Here is a 16,342-nt window from a genome sequence, read left to right as displayed (position 1 = left end):
GAATTTTTAAAGATTTAGGCAATTAGTAGGATTTGGCAATTAGTGTCACTGGGTAAACTCAAAGAAGTTATTACCAAGGCAAAAAATACACATAAAGGAAGAAGAACTGGGCTCAAAAAAATTTTTTTTAATTAATTAATTAATTAATTTTAATTTTTGGCTGTGTTGGGTCTTCATTGCTGCGCACGCTCTTTCTCTAGTTGTGGTGAGCGGGGGCTACTCTTTGTTGCGGGGCACAGGCTTCTCACTGCAGTGGCTTCTCTTGTTGTGGAGTACGGGCTCTAGGCGTGCAGGCTTCAGTAGTTGTGGCTCACGGGCTCAGTAGTTGTGGCACTCAGGCTCAGTAGTTGTGGCACGCAGGCTCTAGAGCACAGGCTCAGTAGTTGTGGCGCACGGGCTTAGTTGCTTCGCGGCATGTGGGATCTTCCCGGACCAGGGCTCAAACCCGTGTCCCCTGCATTGGCAGGCGGATTCCTAACCACTGCGCCACCAGGGAAGACCCTTCATTGTATTTTTAACTTAGTAACTCATTAGAGGCTGGATCATCTATTTTCCTTGGGAAGTAAGTTGGTATAAACTAATGTATAGAACAACAAGAAATTACTAGGAAGTTAAAAACCACTTCTGAAAGCTTTAGTTCTCCAATGTAAAAGGAACTAAACAGGATGATCACTTCTGTACTGCCCAGCTATAAATATTAATCACTCCAATCATTCATTTATTTCTCATTTATTTTTCCTTGCATTGTCATACCACTGTCTCCCAGTTTACCTCCTACCTCTCTGCTTGTCTCTTCTCTCCTGCTGGTTCAAGTTCATCAGGTGTGGATTTTCCCTAAGGTTTCTGTCTTATCCCTTTCCCCTCCTCTGTGTATACGCCACAAATTAAGATCTCCACCTTCAAACTTTCTACTTCAACAGTTCCTAGGCAAGAATAAATGATTAAAAGTGCCACGATGAGCAATCAAATAGGATGGAGAATGAAAAACGTCATTGGATTTTGGCAATTAGGATAACACTGAGTGAGCCATCCAAGGTTTTGAGTAGGGAGTGCTGCACTTTTGGAACGATGACTCTGGCAACACTCTGTGAAGAATGAATTGGAGCCAGAGAATGTTATAAATATTAGCATCTTAAAGTGACTTTGGGGTCATAGATGTAACCCTTGGGTTTAAATGTCATTAAATTCCTAATGTTTCAGGGCTTCCCTGGTGGCGCAGTGGTTGAGAATCTGCCTGCCAATGCAGGGAACACGGGTTCGAGCCCTGGTCCGGGACGATCCCACATGCCGCGGAGCAACTAGGCCCGTGAGCCACAATTGCTGAGCCTGCGCGTCTGGAGCCTGTGCTCCACAACACGAGAGGCCGCGATAGTGAGAGGCCCGCGCACCGCTATGAAGAGTGGCCCCCACTTGCCGCAACTAGAGAAAGCCCTCGCACAGAAACGAAGACCCAACACAGCCAAAAATAAATAAATAAATAAATAAATTTTTTAAAAAAATTCCTAATGTTTAATCTTGGCATTCCAGGCACTTAGGTGGCCCAATTCCTCTCTAGTCATTACTCTCCCATAAGCATATTTCCTGGCTCCTGTCAACCAGACTATTTACCGTCTAACAAGCTTGATCTTCCCTTCTTCTATATATACTCAGGCTGCTGTCAATAAAACTGCCCAGTCCATGAATACCTGCAGAAACTTCAGTGCCTTTTGTAGCCTTCTCTTAGCTCCCAAACACCATGAATCTTCTCTAGGTTAACAGTAGCTTTTGAGAGATGAGACCGATTCTGACTCATTCTCGTACCCACCACCGTCTTCCACCTCCTCTATCCCCATTCACTCAGAGTGCATCCGCAGAATGGAAGTACTCGAGTAGGGAAGAAAGAAGTCATGTAACAAATGGCGCTACAGGTACAGTAGCTCTTTTAATGCTAAAATGCTTTTTTAACAGCCAAGCAAGACGTTATCCCCTTACTGTTGAATAAATTTAGGCTCAAATAATAAGATCTCCAGTCGGACACTACAGCCTAGCGCAGGACAGAAAGACTTTGCATTGGAATCACACATGAAGGTGTGAGGTCCTATCAGCCCTTCCAGAGAATACGAAAACTGTGAACTCAGGAGACTCGGTTACTCCACAGGAGTCAAGAGTCACGAATTGGCCAGCACACAGCCATGCGAACGCCTTCCCTGCTCGGCTTCCGACAGGAGAAACCGGGGCCGCAGTCCAAACATTAAAACATACATATTGGACCTAAAAACCCCACCCCGGCCCCCAAATTCCGAGCACAAACGTCCTAAGAGTTAAGCAGCTGAGGCCAGCGCCGCTACCACAGCTTGCACTAAACGTGCGGAACTAGGAAGAGGAATCGCCAGCCAACCTGGGCGTCACTGATTGGCCGCCGGCTAAGCTTGGAACTCTGGGGCGTGTGGCGTCACATCCGCCGGGGCCGCCATCTTGTTCCCAGGGGCAGTTGGCGGAAGAGATCGCGCTCCCAGGCCGCCGGCTCGCTTTCTGCTTGGAGTTCTCGCGGCCCGCGATTCGGCCTCTGCTCTCGACGCGGGGTCCATTCGTCGGTGTCCCGGTTGCTTTCCCTCACCCGGCTGGGGCACAGCGAGGAGGCCCCATCTTCCGACGGCGTTCCATGGAGTAGGGTCCCGGACCGTTGTCCCGAAGAGCGAGATTGAGCTTGGCCCCCTCCCCCTCCCTTCTCCCTCCCTCCTTCCTTCCGCCGCAACATGGCTAACAACAGTCCCGCGCTGACAGGCAACTCGCAGCCGCAGCACCAGGCGGCCGCAGCCGCGGCCCAGCAGCAGCAGCAGCAGTGCGGCGGCGGTGGCGCCACCAAGCCGGCAGTCTCGGGCAAGCAGGGCAATGTGCTGCCGCTGTGGGGCAACGAAAAGACTATGAATCTCAACCCCATGATCTTGACCAATATCCTGTCGTCGCCTTACTTCAAAGTGCAGCTCTACGAGCTCAAGACCTACCACGAGGTGGTGGACGAGATCTACTTTAAGGTACGAAGCGTCTGGACCTGGGAGGTGGGGACTAAGTTCCGAGGAGGGGGTACGGAGGAAACGGGCGGAGGCGGCCCCCGAGGTCTGATCATTTGTAGATGGGGGAGGGTTGGGCGGAGGGGGAAGCTGTGGCCAGTACTCCGCCAGGGAGGGGTCAAACTGGGGCCGCCCTCTCATTTCCTTTTCAGATTTTTAGGGCCGGGAGAGCCCGCCGCCATTGATCTCTCCTCCCCTAATCTCCAGCCCGCCCCTGGGGGGGGAGTTGGACGGGAGGAGTGGGGGAGAGGAGAAACGAGTAACTGAAGTCTCTCCAGTTTACAGCTTTAAATTTATTTATTTTGACGTGGATCTACTCGGCGGCGCCAACTTGTTGGTGCTTCTCCCGCTCACCCCGGGCCAGGGCGTGTATTGACTTCAGTGTTGGCCTCGTGTTGTTGGTATTCACTGTCCGATCCAGACAGGGAAATGGTCAGTGTGTTTGTCGGGTGGGGTGGGAGGGTTGAGGGTGGAGAGGTACAAGTGGAAAAAGATGTACCGAAGGCCTGGAAATTTTCGCAGCAGGAAGTCAGGAGTAAGTGGTCTCAGTCACCTGTGCATTGGGCTTATTTAGAATTATCTGGGCCCTGGGCTTCTGCGGCAGGGTCGGTGCTGGCTTGGCTGTGCTGGGGAGCTCACCTGGCGCCTCCTCACTGCACTCTTGTCTCAGTTCTTGTTTCGTTAGCAGGATTGACTCAGTCTTGCAGCGAGGCTCGGAGCAGCCCAGGGTCGCAGGTAGAGGTATGCATTATTAATCATGCTCAATCGCCATAAATGCATTTCCCTGGTTAAATGAACGGCTAATTAGATTTTTTTTTTTTTTTTTTTTTTTTTTTTGGCCATTGGTTTTGGTCTTTTCCTCACGAATTTGGTAGGTTTTCTCCACTTACCTGCAAATTATGTAGTTTTAAAAATATATTCCAGGCCTCCTAAGGTAAATTTATATTTTAAAGGATATTAATAAGTCTTAACAATCTTTAAATACTTAAACTAGGACATCTGATATAATACAATCCGTTTTGCCTGTATTGACTCTTAAAAACACTTGACAGACCACATAAAGTATTTTCCGTGACCTGAATATATCTGTAGAGGTGTTAAGGAAATTTTCTTTATTTGCTTGTAGGTTTTGTTTTGTCCACCTTTTCCCCAATTAAGGCCTACTGAGGGATTTTGAGATATTAGTTACTTTTGATAGAAGATCTTATTTTGAGAATACAGTTCAACTTTGGGTATATAAAGTAAACTGAAATTTTGGTGTTCTCTTACAAGAGTATTGTAAGTAATTGTAATACTGTGAACTAGTTTTTTTAAAAGGTAAGGCCTTTTTCAGAATGGATACAATATGGCGAATATTTAACCCTTAGCTTTATTTATGTAGTAAACTTGAATCAGTTGAAAATAGGGTTCCTGCTCTTTTTGTGGCAGGTTCTGTTTAATAACGTAGGCAGGTGTTAATGCGATAGAGGAAAAGCTTGTTTTCAAATTTCACATACTGTGTTTTGAAACACTTAAGATTCTACTACAAATTACTTAAATTTAGTTATAAAACTAAAGACTCGGGTTTTGTTGTCCATATCAAATAATCATTGAAATACGTAGGCTTCCAATTTTGTAACTCGATTTTGTATGGCATCCACCCCTTTGGTTAGCCTTTAAGGAATTGAAGCATCTTTTTTACAGCAAGCTGGGGAAAGAAGATGAAACAGTGAAGCAGTGCAGTAGTACACTGAACAAAATAGTGTAGTGCTTACATTTAAGTGCATGCTTTTCTGTCTGAAGCCACTGAAAAAGACTATGGCGTGTAATCATGGGTGGGTGGAAATAAGGTTTTAGAAATACATAATGAACGAACAGGATTTCATTTTTGTTGTTTCAAGTTGAGAAACAAATATGGATCTTATCTTTCTAAAATACCTTTGTCATATCTGTTGTAGAGCTAATATTCTTTCTTTGCTGTTTTTAGGTGAAGTATGTGGTTTTTATAGGGTGCCCCACCTTAGCAAAGACCTGTATTTTTGAGCATACTCAACATAACAAGTCACAGTTACTCAGTTTTTGATAGTTTATATTCTGGGAAAAAATTGAATTAGTTCCTATAATTAGGCTGAAAATAAAGTATACAGTAACAAGAATGACATACGTGTAGGTATGGCCTTTGTAACTTCATCTGCAATCAGGAATGAACATAATGCCTGATTGTGGTTTTAAAAAAATGTGTGAATAAGGTTCCATGATTTTGCATCAGAAGTAATTTCTGTTACTGTTTTAGCATGCTTTCTTCAAGTTTCTTCCTTATTTTATAATGTGGAATTTTAAATCACCATAAAATTGAAATATTAAGCTTATTTGAAAGGTTTTTTTGGAATAAATACTTAAACTTTGTTAATACTTTTTGCTTTAAGTTGGAGCATTAAATCCATTTTAAAATGAGAATTATTTTTTAAGCAATTCATAATAAAATACAAAATTGATTATTATCATTTTTTTTTTTTACAAGTGTATGAGACTAGACATTTCCTGTCTCCACATGTATCTGCTCTCTACAAAGCTACTTTAATGGGATTTCTGCTGTAAACCTGTTGAGGTTTTGTTAAACCCTAGTAGCTTTATTAATGCTATTTAAATAAGCAGTTTTCAAAGATGGTTTACATACTTAATGTGTGTAAACAAAATACATACATCATGTCAAAATACCCAACTTCCAGACTTTTAGAAGAGCTGCTCTATTATGGATTGGGGTTTACTCGAATCATACTGTTTAAAAAAATTCGAAGTATGAATGTTTGTTGTGTTTCTCTTTTCTATTTTCAGGTCACACATGTTGAACCATGGGAGAAAGGAAGCAGGAAAACAGCTGGCCAAACAGGGATGTGCGGAGGGGTAAGTAGAAGTACGTGCATTTTTCAGTTTTTCTGTGTCTGATAACTAAGTTTATGTTCAGAAAACTGAAAGTCTTTCAGTTTCATACCAAATTACAATTAGTTTGTGTTTTTTAAAAATCTAAATTCAAGTGTTCTGTGGGGTTAGAAAAACATTTTTTTATGCTCTGTTTTCAGTTCTGGATTATATCTTGTTATTAATACCTAACAGGATTAATCAATTGGTTTTAAGTATCTTTGTTAATTATTTTACAACTCTTTCTTAATTCCTTTCCTTAAAGGTTCGAGGCGTTGGGACAGGAGGAATTGTTTCTACAGCTTTTTGCCTGTTATACAAATTATTTACTCTGAAGTTAACTCGCAAGCAAGTGATGGGTCTTATAACACACACAGACTCTCCATATATTAGAGCCCTTGGATTTATGTATATAAGGTGAGCCTGCATTTCTCTACATTTTCAATAACTATCTCATTTTAATTGACCTAAGCTTAATCACTCTTTCATAATTCTAGGTACACACAGCCCCCTACAGATCTATGGGATTGGTTTGAATCCTTCCTTGATGATGAAGAGGTATGTCAACAAGGGTAATAGTTAGTTTTCTTCTGATTACTCTCATTTTTTAATAATCTTTTATATATTGGTGGTTTAACATCTTCCAGAATTTTCTGTGCTTAAATTTATTTCACTCACATACTTTTGGAATTAATGTCCTGTTACTAAGATTGGGGTGGATTTTATATGTCTTAGGTTAAATTTCTTAAGTTTGATTTTCACATTTCAAAATTGTTTAGATGTATTTTGGTAACTATTAAAAATTTTCTCTTCCTAATTGTGTTCTGTGTATTGTACTGATCTTGACTTGTACAGTTGATAGTGAGTTTTTAAAATTGGCCATGCTCAAGATTGAGATGGTAAGACATGCACATAGAAATATTAATTATTGGGTTTTTTTCTGGAACTTTTCAGTTCTTTATCCTGTAACTTCTTCCAAACATTAATACTCCCACTTGCATAGGGATGCAGAATTGAGGAGCTGGGTGGAACTTAAATAGGCTGAGGGTTTAGATGACTTGTTTGAGGTGATCAAAATATTTCAATTCCAGCTTTCTAACTCTTTTATACTATACATTTTTATAAAGTTGGAAGGAAACCTTCTTTAATAGTTTAGAATTTTTTTTAAATTATGAAACTAGCTTGCCATTCAAGCTTAATAAGGTTGAGCTTGTTACATATGTTCAGAAAGTTACGTTAGAAAACATTACTGTGTCAGATTTAAATCATACATGTATTAAAGTCCAAGATCTCGAAAGGATCTTAACAATGAGCACTGTTGTCCATATATCAATCCCCACCACTACTTTATGTTTTAAGGTTCATAAAGTAAACTGAGTGGTGTTTTAGTCGACCTGTTTAAAACGTTTATCCAAAGAATTGGTTGAATTAAAGGATAGTTCTAATGGAAATCTTTCTGGTGTGTTTTTATTATTACATGCATAGCTAAAACAATCTCACTCATGTAGACATGGAGAATTTTTCTCTGCATTTTTTTGGCCTATTTACGAGCTGTTTAATATCTCAGAAGAGGCCAAAAGTGTGTTAGGTGATAAATCACAATCTATAAAGTTTTTTTCTTTTTAGATGAGATTTTTCAGGCTGAGGCGCTTTTCCCTTCTATATTTAAAAAGCATGTCCCGCTTCATAATTGGTATTAGGCTTGTTTCTGAATGCTTCTGTTTAATCTGTTTTTTATTGTGTTTACAAACCTGAGGCTCTCTGTTTAAGCTAACTTATTGTTTTCTTCCTTAGATATCTGCAGCGATTATATTTGGAAATACTGTATATCTGAACACTTAAATGTGTGTGAGTGCAAGCAGTTTTACCTTTAGCTCTTGTTTTCCTGTTTAGATAACAAATCTCACTTTCCTTGTGTGCTTGCACTATAGGTTTGGGACTGACAATAGCTGACTAACATGTCCTGAGCTGTGAGAGGGCATAGCAAGAAGGCCTTCATGCGGTAATGACCCTTTTCAGAGACAATGGTCATCATGGATTATGCGTTTCCAATTATTTGTTCATTTATTTATTTTCTACATAACTCTAAATTAGAAACCTCACTGCTTCATGGCAGTTGGTTTGCTATTGCTTCCAGTTTTATTAGGGCTTCATTTTATATTAGAGCTGTTAAAAGATAATCTTTAGACAGGAATTGTTTGAAGTAGTTCATATGTAGCTAGGTTACACTGCTAGGAATGATGTGTGCAAACGTGTCCACAGAAATAAAGTATATACCTAGTAGGTATGTGGAATGTAAATTGTTGATTGTTCCAAATAGTTTAGTAATGTAGGGGGGTGTTTCATATTCTTGTTAACTGAGTGAAGTCACTTCTCTTTCTGTCCATGAGGCTGCAGGGTTTGTTCTCACCTGCATGCACACACTAAGCCCAGATATTTCACTGTATCATTCATTACCAGATTAGAAAGGTACACAAATTGAAATTTTTCTGTTAGAATTTTTTTGTATTTGAGATTCCAAAGATGGTTATATTTTTATAGTATTCTTGTGTTTATTGAGATAATTTTTTTTGACGGCCAGGGTATCTTTTGTGTTTCTGTAGGACCTAGATGTGAAGGCTGGTGGAGGCTGTGTAATGACCATTGGAGAAATGCTACGGTCTTTTCTCACAAAACTGGAGTGGTTTTCTACTTTGTTTCCAAGAATTCCGGTTCCAGTTCAGAAGAATATCGATCAACAGATTAAAACCCGACCAAGAAAAATCAAGAAAGATGGAAAGGAAAGTGCTGAGGAAATAGACAGACATGTTGAACGCAGGCGTTCAAGGTGATGTAACTCTTGAGTTACACTTATTTTTAAAATATGCTTTACACAAAGGTTCTATTTGTCACCTTTTCCCCACTTTCTGCCCTTCAGGGCATTTTCAACAAAATTATGCATCTGTAAATGAGAACAGGCAAATATTTTGCTTTAATTATTCTTAACATGTAACAATGATGGAAGTTAAATTTTTATGGTATGTTTTATTCATTCAAGTTTTTTTCTCCCCCTCCCCCACTTTCCTAAATATTAGGTCTCCAAGGAGATCACTGAGTCCACGGAGGTCCCCAAGAAGATCCAGAAGTAGAAGCCATCATCGGGAGGGCCATGGGTCTTCTAGTTTTGATCGAGAATTAGAAAGAGAGAAAGAACGCCAGCGACTAGAGCGTGAAGCCAAAGAAAGGGAAAAAGAAAGGCGAAGATCCCGAAGTATTGATCGGGGGCTAGAACGCAGGCATAGCAGGAGTAGGGAAAGACATAGAAGCCGTAGTCGAAGTCGTGATAGGAAAGGGGATAGAAGGGACAGGGATCGGGAAAGAGAGAAAGAAAATGAGAGAGGTAGAAGACGAGATCGTGACTATGATAAGGAAAGAGGTAATGACCGAGAAAAGGAGAGGTCAAGAGAACGGTCCAAGGAACGGAGAAGTAGGGGTGAGGTAGAAGAAAAGAAATATAAAGAAGACAAAGATGATAGGCGGCATAGAGATGACAAAAAAGATTCCAAGAAAGAGAAAAAACATAGTAGAAGTAGAAGCAGAGAAAGAAAACATAGAAGTAGGAGTAGAAGTAGAAATGCAGGGAAACGAAGTAGAAGCAGGAGCAAAGAGAAATCAAGTAAACATAAAAATGAAAGTAAAGAAAAATCAAATAAACGGAGTAGAAGTGGCAGTCAAGGAAGAACTGACAGTGTTGAAAAATCAAGAAAACGGGAACATAGCCCCAGCAAAGAAAAGTCTAGGAAGCGTAGCAGAAGCAAAGAACGTTCCCACAAACGAGATCACAGTGATAGTAAGGACCAGTCTGACAAACGTGATCGCCGAAGGAGCCAAAGTATAGAATCAGAGAGCCAAGAAAAACAACATAAAAACAAAGACGAGACTGTGTGAAAATTTTTTGTAAAAGTGGATCACATTGAATCCTATAAATGTTGGGTTAAATCTGCTTTTTTTTTCCTCCCAAGTTGAGATTGTGCAGTAGTTACACACTCTTCAAGCTCCCTGTAGGCTGCATTTTCATTTCCTCTTTTGTGTAGGGAAGTGCCTTTGTAATCCCATTTATTGCATTGATGTTTTCACCCAACTGTTGAGTTTGATACATGATGCACAGATTGTTCTTGCATTTTATTGTTTAATTGTTTTTGAGATGTACAGTCTGTACATATGTCCTGAAAATGTTTTAATTCTGTTGGCATGGTTGCCATGTTGGTTAAATTTGTATAAGGCAATAAAATGCCACTAATTCTATTTTTGTTTTGTAGGTGTGGGATTATGGTTTGTGTACTGAAGTTAGCATGACTGTGCTTTTCTTAATAGAATGCTAAAAACTATGAAAATGGATCTTGGATGTCTATTATAGGAGAATTTCGTGCTTTCAGTGTACATGAAGGCAGCAGTTGTAGGATTAACATTCTTGTCCACTGTATATTATCTTGGAAGGCTCTTGTTAATATGTTAAACTTAATATTCTCCATAGTTTAGAGAGAATTTAGGAGAAGTTAGTTTCTGTTGCAGAGGTTTCAGTTAGGCTGTGATTTGATCAAAAGTCCTTTTAGCATTCTACCTCAGAGGGACACTATTAGTATGCCTAAAATTTATTCACTTAGTTTTCCTTTTTTATTTGAAAAAATACATGACATGTAATCTTTTTCTTGAATTTTTCAGAGTTTAAAGTACTATATAAAAGGAGAAATTAATGTCGAAAGCCTAGCATTCTTGCAGCAACCCTATACTAACGTGAAATTGGGAGAGGGTGGGGCAGATGAGTAGAGAAATAGATGTAAGCCTCAAGCTTCCAAAGCATTTTTATAAATGGAAAATACTTAAATTATGAAACAGCTTGATATAGTGTCCTTTTTTTAAATTCAAAACTTTTTTTATTGATAATGAAGATTGCTGTTTGAGTTTTTAAACTTAATCTAGAACAGAGAAGTATTAAAAGTAATGCTATGCTGCATTATTTAAGATAATCAGCAAATTATTTGATAGATTGTTCTTATGACTTGTATTCTGATTACAGAGAAGGATCATGAGTGTGGAATAAATACTGGATTAAATCCTTTATCCTGGGTGTTGGCTTTCCCCCATTTGTTAACATTTATAAGGTATTTTTACTGTGGAAATAGAATGTTAGTAGAGTCACACTTTGTGTAGAGGGATATCTTAGTGCCCAGATGACAAGTGAATTTTAAATGTATAGATAGAATTGGATGTATGTGATAGCCAGTAATCCTTACTACAGTTCTTAATGGCAGTTCCCTTTGTCCTTGGGTGTTATGTGTGTCACTAGGTTGTTCTTTGGGTGATTACTTAGTTTCACATCAGAGGTCCTTATTGAGGGACTTTGCACTTGGATTACATATTAGAATCATTTAAAATTTGGACTTGAAGGAACTTTTAAAAGATAACTCATCCATTTCTTTTTAGAACAGAGAAATAGAGGTCCAAAGTGATTTGTTCAGTCATTGCTAGGACTAAAAGTGAGTCTTCCTCGCAGTGTACACCATATTAACATTTTCTTTTATCTCACTGTTCATATTGGCCAACTGATGGGCACCCAGAAGCCACCTTGCAAAAAGTGTTAAATGGAACAAAGGAGTACATTTGGAAAAGTCCTTCATATGTGGGCTTAACATTTGTACCTGCCTAACTCCAGAAAAATCTCATTAAATGAAGGAATTCTTCTATGAAAATGCTATGTTTTTTCTTTTAAGAGTATTCAGTCATCTTTTAAACTGAGCATCAAGTGAATTAACACTACACATGTAGAAATTAGAAACTGTTCCTGAGTGATGAAAGCCAATAGATTTATCTTTGAAAATTTTAGCATACCTGAATGGATGGTGCTACTCCTTTGAATATAGTTCTACCTGAAATATAATTAATTCAGTGGTGTGTTTTGGTAAAAAGTGGAAACTATTTTAAATAGAAGCGAAAATATCACACAGCATTTGATTTCCTATGATTTTTTTTTAAAGTTTGCTTTTGAGGAGCATTTTGGTATATAGAACATGTAAATACTACTAGTTAATGCCGGTTATATGCATGACTTAATTTGGAGAGTAGCTTTCTAAAAGACTGCAAAAACAAGTGGCTCTGAAAGATGTCTCAGGATTGTTTCTTGCAATCTGAGAAAACTTAAAAAGCTTTTGATAGTTTAATATAACTAGCAGCCTCCATCCAGTTTTCTCAACTTATTAAAATGATTTCACCTTTCCATGTATCAGTATGTTTCATCTGTTTTCTAATGTTCAATTTGCAATTAAATCCTATACATGAGCTAGTATATTATCAGTCTTGAGATTTAAATACAAAATTTGCATTTTAATACTCCCCAATTTATAATCTATTAGTTGGATTTAGTTCTTCTAAGGTAGTGGTTCTTAACCTGAGTTATAGGCCCCTATTTAGGAATCTAATGAAAGCTACAGATTTTTCAATCTGTGATTAGGTATTTTGTAGTTTGGAATAAACAGCAAATTTGGGACCTGAGAGTGTCCCAAAGGCAATAGCTGCTGGGGTGTTTTTTACTTAAAAGACAAAGTGGGAGGGAAAAAAAGCTAATGTCATTCACTTAATTCCCTTTCCCCTGAAAGTTATTCTTTATGAATAGAAGTAGTTTTTGATTTGAACGGTTGGAAATGAGGCCCAGACACTGGCAGTTTATAAGTTTTTCAGCTGATTTCCAGTGTGCAGCCTCGATATAAACTGACTAGTTGGTCAGTTCTCACTGATTATATTGTTCAGCTGGTGGACTTTAAGTTGGTTCTGGTCCTGATCTGCTTCTATCATCTTGTTAATGTTGGATTCAGCCTTGAATGGCTAACCCAATGACAGCATCTAAGGTAGAGCTGAATTTATAGGGAAGGAACACTTCTTGATAGTCTCTAAAATTCCTTCATCATATCCTGTGAGATCTCCTTGAACCTTGCAAATAGTTCTGAAGTGGCATTTTTCACTTTAGGATCATTGGCCATCAACATTTGTCAACTGTAGGAAACATGACAGCATGAATACAATCAACTGGAAATCTTTACCGTTGTAGCTGACTTGAAATCCATTATTCTGTTTCTCAGAGCATTGATAGTTGAATTTCTGTTACATAATCATGATCCATAATGTATTGCACAGGTAAAATGTATTCAGGTTTGGGGGGTGGTGTCTTTTCAGCCTACTGGAAAAATGAGTTATACTTGTTCAAGATAAACAGCTGACCTTTTTTGCATTTCATGTAACATACAAGCCATGATGTTTTATTACAAGAATCAGGAAAAGTAGGGAATTCCCTGGCAATCCAGTGGTTAGGACTCCTTGCTCTCACTGCCGAAGGTCTGGGGTCAATCCCTGGTCGGGGAACTAAAATCCCACAAGCCGCGTGGTGCGGCCAAAAAAAAAAAAGAATCAGGAAAATCCTCATGAAAGCTTCCCTGATATGCAAGCACCTAAAGTCCGCTAGTCTATAAAGCTTGTTTTCCTTTGTCAGTACTTTTTCTAGCCATTCTGAAGCCGAATTATTTCTCTATTGAGTCAGTGGATTTAGCTACCACCCACAAATAAATTCCTAACATTTTGAATAAACTAAGTGAAAACGAAAAATGACAGTGCTTGCTGGCAAGAGAAGTACTCTTGCCCTCTCTCCTTCCCTCCTATTTAGAAATTCTGTAATCACCAGTGTCCTTGATATTCAATAGTACCAAAAGAGGAAATTTCTTAGATGCTGGACTCATCTAAGCCAATCCAAGTATTGATCCAGTGAACATTTCTTCCGGAATGAAGTGCTCTGTCTCTGACCCCTGTTCTGGGAAATTGCATTATACTGAGCCTTGTGTAGGGACCACCACTGATTTGTGGATGTGCCGGTTATCTATTTCTTGGCTCCTAAGTCCACCATTCATTGCTCTGCTTTGTGATACAGGAGCTGAGCCCTTTAAATATTTCTCTTTTGCTTGCTGGCAAGTTTTGTTAAGCTTGTCAGAAGATGCTGAAGGGATGCTGCAGAAGAAAGGAGCTTCTCTTCCTGGTTATTGTGTGTTTTCTTTTCGGTGTGTTTTCTTTTTTCTTGCTTTTGCAGTGTGTAGGGGCCAGTGGCATGTAGGACACCCAGTGGCACCTCAAAAGAGGGTGTTTCCCAGCAGGTCCACTGGTCCCCCTGCCAGCTTCCCAGCATGTCTTGCTGGTGCACCAGCTGGCAACTTCCCAATAAGTCTCGGCACACCCAGTGGGGTGGCTTCCTAACTAGTTTTGTTGACACGCCCTCCTCTCCAGCCCTGGGCTTCAGTGGGTTGCAGCCACACCCTCTCCAACAAAATCTGAATCTCAGCCTTGCAATGGAAACTTCAAAATTTGCTCCTTCGTTGGGTCCTCTGCCTCAGTCCTAGAGGTAGTGGCTGCTCCTATAGCCGCTATTTCTGTATTCTTAAGAGCTTTCTTTACCCTTAGTAATTAATCCCCCGTTGCTGGTTAGTAATTCTTTATACAAAATTTTCCTTGTTCAAATTACTGTGTGTTTTCTGTATCCCCCCTGACTGATACAGTGGATTAAGATACCAATCATAAGGGAGCCACTTCATTAGTTTGGTTGATAACCCTGATGTAGTCCGGTATAAAGGACTCAACCCAGTAAGTTTGTTGAGAATTATGTAAGTGAATCAGACTGGCCCCTTCTAGAATTTTGACTGAGAGCTAAGAATTGTCCAGTCCTTAGAAGAATGGACAAGACTTGTATAGTTGTGATATGAAGAGGCTCATGTGAAAGAGATACCACGATAAATAACTACCTGAAGCTGCCTCGCTTCTTGCTGGCTTTCTAGCGTTTTTTGTTTTCCAGTATGGTCAGTGGGTATTCTTGCAATTTCTCTGTTTCCCATAAGATAGCCTGAGTTTCTCTTCCTTGGAACCATGAGCCTAACTCTAGTTTGTTTTATTGTAACCACCAGGGATCCCTGATCAGTGAAGGTCTTCCTGTCAATTTCCTTGACATTTAATTCTTATCTGCGCTCGGCACCAGTAAGAAAATGTCATCTACTTGATTGGACTTGGCAAGGAAGTCAAAAAAGAAGTCCTAGGTACAATTCCTTTTCCTTGGTAGAAATGGTCTCCCCAAAAGCAAAAGGGGGAGGTACAGGTATAGTGGAAGAATGGAGTATGAATGAGGACAACCATAAATCTCATAGTGTCCAGTCTTTTCCTGGACAATCAAGTCTACTCTGTATTCCTTCTATATCACTAAACAATTCTTTTTATTTCCCCTACAATGGGTATTTCAAATCTTCACTAGTTTCTTAAGTCCCCTACTCCACCTCCATACTCATACTCACTTCACATAGAGACTATCAAGTGAAAAGTCCCTATACTTGCTGCCTTCTCTTCCCCAAACTATAAGATTAGCTGCAGTCACATCTATCCCATTTTCCTCCTTACTTCTCTCTCTTTAGCCTTCTGTTAAATGTTGCAAATTCTGCCCTAAGCTTATGCCTTATGCTTATACCTTATTTGTTCATTCATGTGGCAGAGACTGCCCACTGTTAAGTCTCCATTCTTCCCTTCTTCCATAGCAATAGAATTTTTTGACTGTGTATGCCTTTTTTTTTTTTTTCCTTTCAGCTCAGTTGACATAGCCATGAGACCAACTTCTGACCAACAGGATGTAAGTGGCAGAAGGAACCTTTCTTAAGAGCTTACTGGCATATAGTTCATCTTTTCTTTTCCCTCTCCCCTTACTGAATTCTGCTGCTTAGAAATTTGATATGATACCTGGAGCTTTATCTTGGATCAATAAAAAGAAGGCCGCATTCTAGAGATGGCCAACTAAAGAATTGAAAGGAGCCTGGGTCTCTGACTCCATGGACTAGAATTGCCATACACTCCTGGATGCTCTGCTCCAATATTTTATATCAGAAAGAAACTTCCATTTAAGCCACTTTCTTTATAGGTTTTCTGTCACTCTCAGCGAAACAAATCCTAGCGTTACAGATTTGAGATCTGGAATTGTATACTAAGTAACAAAAACTAAAATATTTAACGTTAGCTTAGTAAAGGAGGTTGGATGTCAAGAAACATGGACACAGGTATTGTGGGTTAGAAAGCTGATGACTTGTTATACAGCATCCTAACATTTTCTCTCTCTTTCATTCCAACCCCTTGTCTTTATCTTTTTTTTAACTTTTTAAAAAATTTATTTATTTTTGGCTGCGTTGGGTCTTCGTTGCGGTGCGCGGGCTTCTCATCACGGTGGCTTCTCTTGTTGCAGAGCACGGGCTCTAGGCTTGCGGGCTTCAGTAGTTGTGGCTCACAGGCTCCAGAGCGCAGGCTCACTAGTTGTGGCACACGGGCTTAGTTGCTCCACAGCATGTGGGATC

At 39.7% G+C, this 16,342-nt stretch overlaps 2 protein-coding genes across 2 annotated transcripts in view; both read left to right on the top strand.

Annotated features, from left to right (window-relative positions):
• The first annotated feature begins 2,449 nt into the window (after positions 1-2,449).
• PRPF38B (pre-mRNA processing factor 38B) lies at positions 2,450-11,651 on the top strand. Its single transcript, XM_061183770.1, has 6 exons — positions 2,450-3,014; positions 5,865-5,933; positions 6,214-6,365; positions 6,446-6,506; positions 8,552-8,775; positions 9,023-11,651. Exons 1-6 carry the CDS (start codon positions 2,736-2,738, stop codon positions 9,873-9,875), a joined length of 1,638 nt encoding a protein of 545 aa, XP_061039753.1. The 5' UTR covers positions 2,450-2,735; the 3' UTR covers positions 9,876-11,651.
• A 1,441-nt stretch (positions 11,652-13,092) lies between these two features.
• Positions 13,093-16,342, top strand: part of FNDC7 (fibronectin type III domain containing 7) — a 32,029-nt gene continuing 28,779 nt past the window's right edge. The window contains exons 1-2 of the mRNA XM_061183880.1: positions 13,093-13,115; positions 15,588-15,630. Of these exons, the coding sequence (XP_061039863.1) occupies positions 13,093-13,115; positions 15,588-15,630 (66 nt within the window). The remainder of the gene's footprint in view (positions 13,116-15,587; positions 15,631-16,342) is intronic.

Source organism: Eubalaena glacialis, chromosome 3, assembly GCF_028564815.1.
Source record: "Eubalaena glacialis isolate mEubGla1 chromosome 3, mEubGla1.1.hap2.+ XY, whole genome shotgun sequence".
Classification (NCBI taxonomy): Eukaryota; Metazoa; Chordata; class Mammalia; order Artiodactyla; family Balaenidae; genus Eubalaena; species Eubalaena glacialis.
The sequence above is the reverse complement of the archived record's forward strand: the minus strand, read 5'-3'. Positions and strand labels throughout refer to the sequence as shown.